Source organism: Limulus polyphemus, unplaced genomic scaffold (assembly GCF_000517525.1).
Source record: "Limulus polyphemus unplaced genomic scaffold, Limulus_polyphemus-2.1.2 Scaffold2723, whole genome shotgun sequence".
In the NCBI taxonomy this organism is placed as follows: Eukaryota; Metazoa; Arthropoda; class Merostomata; order Xiphosura; family Limulidae; genus Limulus; species Limulus polyphemus.
Window position 1 is genome coordinate 19,902 of NW_013668333.1, and position 8,940 is coordinate 28,841.

Consider the following 8,940-nt stretch of genomic DNA (forward strand, 5'->3'; position numbering starts at 1 on the left):
TGTTGATCACTAGGTTGTAAAACCTTAGAACTACAGTTTTGTGAATCCTCAGTTCTCTGGCCAATGTTGATCACTAGGCTGTAAAATCTTAGAACTACAGTTTTGTGAATCCTCAATTCTCTGGCCAGTGTTGATCACTAGGCTGTAAAATCTCAAGAATGACAGTTGTGTAAATCTTCAATGTTGATCACTAGGTTTTAAAACCTAGAACTACAGTTTTGTGAATCTTCAGTTCTCTGGCCAGTGTTGATCGCTAGGCTATAAAATCTTAAGAACTACAGTTTTGTAAATCTTCATTTCTCTGGCCAGATCGGTTGAAGATTTTGTGTGTTCAGATCAGAAAGTCTGGATGGCAAAGTTGTTTATTTATCCATTAATATCACACTGTTTCATTACTAAGATGACACTTAACAAATTTAAAAACCGTACTCAAATGACTACATCAGTTTCACTAGTTTAATTTTGCTACCATATGTGCAGTTAAGAAATAACATTCTATATTAGATTAGTATTCCAATTTTATCATTACAGCTATGATTCTTTATTTCAGCTTTAGCAATATGAAATACAAGTTAATGTCTCTGTTCGGTATTCCTAACTTGAACGTGCCAGAACTTCTGATTTCAGCCGAGGACTATAAGAAGTATATTGATGTTATGGAAAATGTAAGTTTAGGGTTGTTTGAAATAAATGTTGTTTCCTCTGAACTTGATTTACACTCATATTAATACTTTCATTTAATCAAGTTAATGTCTCTGTTCGGTATTCCTAACTTGAACGTGCCAGAACTTCTGATTTCAGCTGAGGACTATAAGAAGTATATTGATGTTATGGAAAACGTAAGTTTAGGGTTGTTTGAAATAAATGTTGTTTCCTCTGAACTTGATTTACACTCATATTAATACTTTCATTTAATCAAGCATCTCTTATGTCACATACGTGTGCGCGTATATATTTATATATAGTACTGTCTTAAAAACATATTGCAAACTGTTATAAAGTTTAAGTTACTAAGTATGATAGTGTGGGAAAGAAAGTCAGTTAAGATACTGGAAAGCATATCTTATGGATCTAAACCCCCCCAAAAAAAATGTATTGATACATTAATATGTTAAAGATTCATTACTGTTTTTTTTTTTGTTAAGTTTTTACAAAATCCTGTATTTCACTGTTTATTGCATTTTCAACATTATAAAGAATAAATTAATTAATACTAGCTTTCTAGTTTAAAAATCTTGTTTGTTATATAGTGACTGTCATATAATTTTTCTTCTAGGCCCCAGGAAACAAATACGCTAAAGGATTTAACAAAGATATGGGAGACAAGGGCATCCTCTTCAAGATGTTTCTTAACTACCGGGATAGTCAGAAAGTTTCAATACCTTAAATAGCATGTAATCTTGATGTTACTTCCACCTAGTGGTAAAAAATAACAACTTGGTGTGTGTTTTCTTTTTGGTAGTTCATAATTGCTTTCCAGGATGAGCAGTATAACAAAACTACAGCCGTTATATAACCAGTAAGTCTAGGTCACTGGATCATCAGTGTATTTATTCGAATTGTTCTAGAATTTTCTGACAATAAATGTTAAACAAAGTGATACGCAGTGCATTTGTACAGTTTTTCTTCTGTCTTAAATAATTTTCCAAGTTACTAGCGCAGTAAACTGAGTGGTAAGAGTAGGTCAAAGTTTTAAGAACGAGGTAGTCAAAGAGTTGTCTTTGAAAGCGATATCAGTAGAAAGTTGAGATTACATTAAATAATATTTTATAGACTAATACTCTGGAACCTGGTTGTTGTATCATTGAGATAGTTGCCTATTAAAGAGAAGTAGTCAATACCAGGTAATTGGAAGTTGTGTAGTCCAAGTTGTTGGAGAATGAAGGCTGTAGAAATCATGCTGTCGTGCGTTAGAATAAAAATGAGCATTCTAATTACATTTGAAAGATGACATCTGAGTGACAACTAGTAGCAGTATTAAAATTGACTATGGGATGTTTTAGTTAAAATATATTAAATTTAGGTTTTGGAAAAAATCAAAACAAAAACAAGGTTTTTTAATGTTGAACCAGTGAGAATTTTACTTTGATTATTAAGATACAGAAATGTTTTTTTGAATTATTTGTCTGAGGAACAACTGGTGTGTTTGTAGATACAATCTGGTGGATAATAATAAAAAAAAAATGTAGGATTGAATATATCTGCAATTATTCGTAAAGAAAAATATTAGTTACAGTGGGATGTTGCCGTGAAACTTACTGGATGGTTGTGAAGTACGCTTGTAATTATAGAATTAATCACGGTGTTCATTATTGTACCAAGTTGTAGCTGGTCTTCAGCATTAACCCTTTAACTAGTATGGTTATATAGGACCGTGTACGGCCATTCGAATAAGTCCAATACATTTAATGCTTTCAAATGTTTAAGAATATATTTTTAAACAGGACTTAATAAAGGTAAGTTACTATATCTTTTGCAAAGATAAGCAGTGGACTGAGAAATTATTTGAGATAATAAGAGTTCTAGTTAGATAGTATAGTGGTAAGATATTGTATTTCATCGTAAGTAGAGATAGTAAAAATCCTAGTTTTAGAACATGCTAGAATAAATACTTATAAACAGGAAAAGAAGCAATACGGAAAGTGTATGAATGTCAAACTGTTAATATTTCAAGTTCTAGTTAAAATTCATGAAATTATGTTATAACCTCACAACTAATGTTTTGAGAATCCTTAAGAGAATACTAGAACATAAAGTACTGAAATTTAAAAAAAAATCTATAAAAGAAACGATACACATAAAAACATTAGTTAGGTAATTTTTAAAAAATCAAAGGTACAAAAGCTGGATCTATAGACATAAAGTCTGTTTAAGAGCTTGAATGAGAGTTTAGTGTTCATCAGTCTAGTCGAATTATTTAAAAAAAACAAGGTGCTTTTAAAAAGCTTCTCTGGGCTAAAACTAGCTTAATGTTTTTATTAAAAATTACAAGAAAAAGACACTGAGACACGCATATTTGTAAATCTGGCCAATTTTAATTTGAAAAATATAGAACATCACAATGACACAATTTCTGTACATCCAAACATATTTACTCAATCCATTTCTTGTAAGAAAACTGTAGGGGAATCCATATTAGTGATACGATTACGTTATTTTTTTAAAAGTCATCTCTTCACACAGTACTGTTTTCAACTACTGATCTTGGGTGAACTGACTACCAGTAACTGTATATGAACAACATTTTCTCTCCCTCCAACTGTCTATAAACTACAACAATTCACGAAAACTTGGGTAAGGTATGGGGTGCTAAATACTTTTAAGAAATATTTCAATATGCGTAACATTTTCATTTAAAAAGTAAATTCAGTCGTTAACGGTTGATGATATTTTACAATGCAGGATATATATATATATAAAACAAACCTTTTGTAATTGACACCCGTAAGCCCTAAGTGCCTTTCCCTCCTCATCCTAGTTCTTTAACAAAGAATACTTTAGATAAAATTTGGGTGTATGAAACCTGTATCGGATACTTGCGAACAACATTAGTTGTCAGAGAATGTTTGAAATATTTTTTGAGGAACAAAATATACTTTGGAATATATTGGACGAATCTAAAAATAGCCAATTGTTTATTTACATGTTAAGTTTACATTTGTACCTCTTTTAGCATTTAATGAAATTTCTGTTGCAGTTTTGCATCAGGTTCGTATTTATCTAATTAGTATATTTAAGCACACACGTGTATACCAAACCCTGCAATATTTCATATGTAATACCAAGGCACTGTTTAAGCAGACATTTGTTTAACACCACAGATTTTCAACAACTCGTATGACTACCACACGAAGGTCAGAAGAGACCTACAGCTGTTTAAAAAGTATCCTAATTCATCTCCATAAACTAACACTATAACAAATAAATCTCAGGTAAATTGTCTATTTGTAAATAACCAACATCACTAACATTTCCTCAGTCTTTAAGTACCTAACCGTAAAGTGTCGATACTACAATAAGGATAGAAAGAGGAGGGACCTCACGTACCTTCCAAGTATTTTTTTTTATTATTTCTTAAGCTTTGAATGTTTTTTTTACTAATAGGAAATAACAATAATTTGACAACATTAATCATATCCTTCACCCACAAACAGTGAAAAACATGCATACAAACACTTATCAAAAGTACTTTTTTTTTGTACCCATATTCGTTTGTTTTTTGCATTTTATCACAATGAAATCTCTTCAAGTCAAACAATAAATACATTCTTTTATGTATACAATAATATTTCTCTTTAACATGTATCATGTTGATTGCTCTTGATACAAAATGCATCTACTGCCATGGGGGTCATAAGTAACGCAAGGTCCAGATGGCACGCGCGTATTCATTACTTTTAAAGAATAATACCTTGGTTAAATATAACTTACTACCCATGTATCATATAAAAACTCGAACTTTTCATTCAATAGACCAGCGTCAATTCTAGAAGCAACAAATCAGTTACAAGGTTAATTTAATTCAAACCAAATACGTTTTTATGAAAAGTCTTTTAAATTACTGTTCAGCGTGTGTAATTTTATCATACTACAGGTTTTAAACTTTATGTCGCACGTTAACTTCACTGGGTTTTTTTTTTAAAGACTGAGTAACGAAAGCTATTCAACAGATTTTTTATCTGTATTTTAACCTGAATCAGGTATCTACATATAAGCTGTTATACCTTAAGAGTTTGAGAAATCTTTAGAAAAACAAATAATAATAATTTATGGGTACATAATCATACTTCTTAGTGTTGGAACGAACATGCTAATGCTGTAAAAATACTCGACTCTTGGAATATGGTGATAAATGATGATACAAAGTCACTAGTGAAGGTTTCTGTAAGTTGTGAGTTTCAATTTAGAACAAAAACTTCACAGAAATATTTGCAATGAGAAAGCTTTAAAACAAATATAAATGATATAACCAGAAACACGTAATACTTTATCACATTAAAAAGCAAGCCAACCAAATTACAGAAACTAATACTTTTTCACTCAGTAGCTTAGTCACTGCTATAAACCATTAAGTTTGATATATATATATATAGCTTGTTATTTTTATATCCCTTCAGTTGTAAAATTAAAACAACAGTTCTCAGGACCTGTTTGAACAAAGTATATTTTCTTATTGAGTGGTGGTCCGTGTTTGTTTACTATATAGAATAACTGGTCTTATTCATAAGGCTGCAGCAAGTTATAAAAACAAACACGATCACAACATGGTTTAAGATCATTAATCATACTTGAAAAGTTTTTTTTTTCTTTATTTTTTGATTGGACGTCTCATCCTGGATCAAACCACTAAGAGTTGAGTGTCAGTAATTCGATGTTGCCCAGGGGTTGATGGTGATTATTATATTGATGATGATAATGGTAACCCTTTGAATAAACATCATCAGTTTAAAAGAGAGTCAGTATGCAAAAACTAATAATAATACTGGCACTCTACTGTTTATTATCCATCACGTGTCACTTTTTTTTTTTCTAGGTCACCGGTAACAAATCATGGTAGCTCAAATGTCCTGCAATATATATAACAGTCCCCCCACTCCATTAAGTGGCTCAAATGTCCTGCAATATATATATAACAGTCCCCCCACTCCATTAAGTGTTGGTGAGAGTTTACCTTCTTGTCTTGTGCGTTGCCTTCACACTGTGGTTCTTTTGGAAAGGACCAGCAGGAATAGGTTTAGAACTTTGAGGTTTGTCAAAAGACAAAAATCACAACCTTTGAAACAACATACAGTAGGTTCTATTGATGAGCCTGTATCTGATGTTTGCACCTTTTCTCTTGCATATCTCATTATCGCCACCATCTGAGAATAGTTCAGTGATGTTACTGGAAAAGAAAACTGAAGCACCAATACTGGAAGCTAGCCAGCTGGTTTGTAACGTACATGACCAAAATTTAGTAAATGTCAAACAAAGGAAACTGCTTACACTGTAAAAATGAAACAGAAATAAACAATGTTAAAGAAAAAAAAACGTTTTTAATATACAAGGAATGATTTTAGTGGTTTGAAAGATAAAGCTGATTATTCCATGACATCCCAGATTTCGGCCAAGAATGGAGGTAACTTCTTATTTTGAACCTTGAGTGAAAAGCACATTTCAGAATTCATGTTACCCAAAGTTCGGAGTTCAGTGAGAACAGACAAGAGCTTGGCAAAGTAGTTTTTCCCAGGAGGACGGTAATTATCCACATATGCCCTAAGAGCATCAATGTAAAATTCCTGGATCTTCTCTACCTTCTGGGGCTCGACTAAGTAAGGACGTTCTGTGAAGGAGTAACAGCAATAGGAAAAATCAAATAAAAATAAAAAATATTATTTTATAGTGAGATTATTTTCAACCATCAAACACAATTGTAAGAAACCAAAAGAGTTCAGTAGCCTATCGTTCAAAACTGGTTATACTTAAGATTTTAGGATTAGCTATGGGAACAGGTATTTAAACATCTTTCTAATCTATTTATACATCAAATTGCTTGCAAATCCAGGTGATAACACAGGAGTCACAAATGAAGTTTAACCAATTAATATAGCAATTAATACACTGCTGGTATTTTCTTGTAGAAAACTAGTGATTTCACCAAATTTTTTTACTCGGTTCTTTACACTGAATGTTGTGACAGGAAAAAATATAAAGTTACTCAATATGATGCAAATGTGGACCCTCACTGGTATTTTGAGGGTCAGTTACAAAATGAGCGAATTTGTTTTGGTGCTTTATTAAATTAATCACTGCTAAAGTTACACGTGCTGGACATAAAGATGGTTATATTAGTGTGTCCTATTTTGAAATCACAGTTTAAAGAAATTGTTTTGTGACAACGTACTTCTCTAGAGGAACTGTATGGATCATTCCCCCCCCCCCTTGTGTTTGTGAATTTCACTGTTAGTTTTTTTTAATATTAACAAAGCCCACTTATGCTTGTCGTAAAGAAGTTGCATTATATACTTACTGTTATTTTAATTTGACACCACTGCCACCAATTTATTGTTTTTTCCAGTTAATCCAAAGTGTTTTTGCAAAACAAAATAAACTATTTGTACCAGAAGTTGTGTAATACAGTGTTATTAATGAATAATTAAGCAAAACGCATGACCTTTTATTAGCGATGATTGGTCAGAATTCTTACCCGAGAAGATTACAATAGCTGTAAGAAGAGCATACTCTGCGTTGGTGACTTTCAAGAGACACATCTTTCGACAGAAACTGAAAAGGGCATCAGCAGAGTCTCCTACGCTAGCACTCCTGTAGTTTTCTCGTGTATATGGCTGGTTATTAGCAAATACAATAGAGTCCGTCTTGCCATCGTACTTGCGTGCTGTTCTTAGCATCATTACCTCACTAGAGCATGCCTATAATGAAAGAGAAAACATTTGTTTTAAAATTTTGGTTAGGAAATCCAATAGTTCGTTTAAAGAATGTAACTTGAAGTTTTTTTGTTAGCAAAGAGTTTTGGGTAATGAATGAGGAATGACTTTATACATTTTCTTCCTAACAAATCAATGTTACACTATATATACTCTCGCTAATTTTGTCAGGAATACTTTTCTTAAAAAACAGAATGTCTACCGATATAATAAAGCTTATAAATTTAAAGTTTTCGGGTATTAACTTGGATCAAAGTACTTAAAAAATGAACAAATATAGAGTAAAATGTAATACAACTTATAAAATTAGTAATCCTTCTTCTTTTATTGCAACAATTAATCATATTCTAACCTTTTTTTCTCCTAGTCATTCTCGACTTAATTTAATTACTGACTACAAAAATATACTTCTATTCTACTAAAGAATTCCTATTTAAACGCAACAGAACCTTTGTGTTTATTATTTACCATTCGTACCTTTAAAAGGGTGATCTGATCTTCACGCAACAAAGAATCAAACCAAGGAACTCTTTTGGAGAACTCCACAATGAGCTGTACTGTGAGGATTGTAATTTCTGTAATATGTTGGAACCTTCGAAGGTTGTCTTCGTCACTATCACCTGTGGGAAAAGTCTATCGTGGGGAGGCGAAAAAAAAATTGTGTTATATTCATTTTGACAAAGGGAAGTTAAACATACAAAATCTTTACAAAGTGTTGTAAACCATGATTATATGAATTGAGTGTAGTATTATAGAATCAAGTCCAGTGCATCTATCACTTTAATTTAGTAAATATAGATTATATTTGTATCATAAAGTATCGCTGTTTTATATAATTTATATAAAATTTGTATCATTTATTCATATATATATTTATTAGGTATGTTCATTACCGGCTATTAAACAATAGATTTCAATAGTTCATCATATATCTCATTTGCTATTCTGGCAAAAGTTTTTTTTTATTTCTGGTCACCTGTTTAACTTCTATAATTACTTACAGAAATCTTTTTTAAATCGTCTTCAGATGGGGATTCGAATTCTTCTTGGAATAAGACTAGCTTATTGATTACTTCTTCCTGAGAAGGTTCTAAGGGTTTAACTCGGCCAAGTCTTTCATCCTTTTCACAGGCGCTGTCTCTGGTAGTGCTGTTAGGCTTATCTTTTTGTACTTTCTTCGATTCCCGTTTGATGGCACACTGATATTCAGGCACTACACCTGATTTAATAATTTCCAGTCAATAAAGGTTGATTAAAATTTAGGAATATAGTTATATATTCTGCATTAGCTGAAAATTAGGTAAATGAAAGATAAAATATAAATGTAATCTCACAGAGTGCGACACTCAGATACAAAATAAATTACCCTCTGTGATCTTAACAGATACTACGCACATTACTTCATTTGATCTTACGTTAACAGCTCTAATGAATCTGTTGTTATTGTTGCGTCATCGAGATCATGTGATTCTCACGCTCTCTACTTTCTAGAATTATCCTGTAATTTGGCGAATGT

General features: G+C 31.8%; 2 protein-coding genes across 2 annotated transcripts in view; one reads left to right on the forward strand and one right to left on the reverse strand.

The window, feature by feature from the left end:
• Positions 1–2,184, forward strand: part of LOC106467736 (NADH dehydrogenase [ubiquinone] 1 alpha subcomplex subunit 10, mitochondrial-like) — a 15,541-nt gene extending 13,357 nt beyond the window's left edge. The window contains exons 7-8 of the mRNA XM_013928113.2: positions 551–665; positions 1,277–2,184. Of these exons, the coding sequence (XP_013783567.1) occupies positions 551–665; positions 1,277–1,387 (226 nt within the window). The 3' untranslated portion in view covers positions 1,388–2,184. The remainder of the gene's footprint in view (positions 1–550; positions 666–1,276) is intronic.
• Positions 2,185–3,013: 829 nt separating this feature from the next.
• The window catches only part of LOC106467738 (ecdysone receptor-like), a 117,095-nt gene continuing 111,168 nt past the window's right edge, over positions 3,014–8,940 (reverse strand). The window contains exons 5-8 of the mRNA XM_013928114.2: positions 8,426–8,643; positions 7,902–8,057; positions 7,187–7,409; positions 3,014–6,322 (exon numbers count right to left, since the gene is read on the reverse strand). Coding sequence (XP_013783568.1) covers positions 6,081–6,322; positions 7,187–7,409; positions 7,902–8,057; positions 8,426–8,643 — 839 coding nt within the window. The 3' untranslated portion in view covers positions 3,014–6,080. The remainder of the gene's footprint in view (positions 6,323–7,186; positions 7,410–7,901; positions 8,058–8,425; positions 8,644–8,940) is intronic.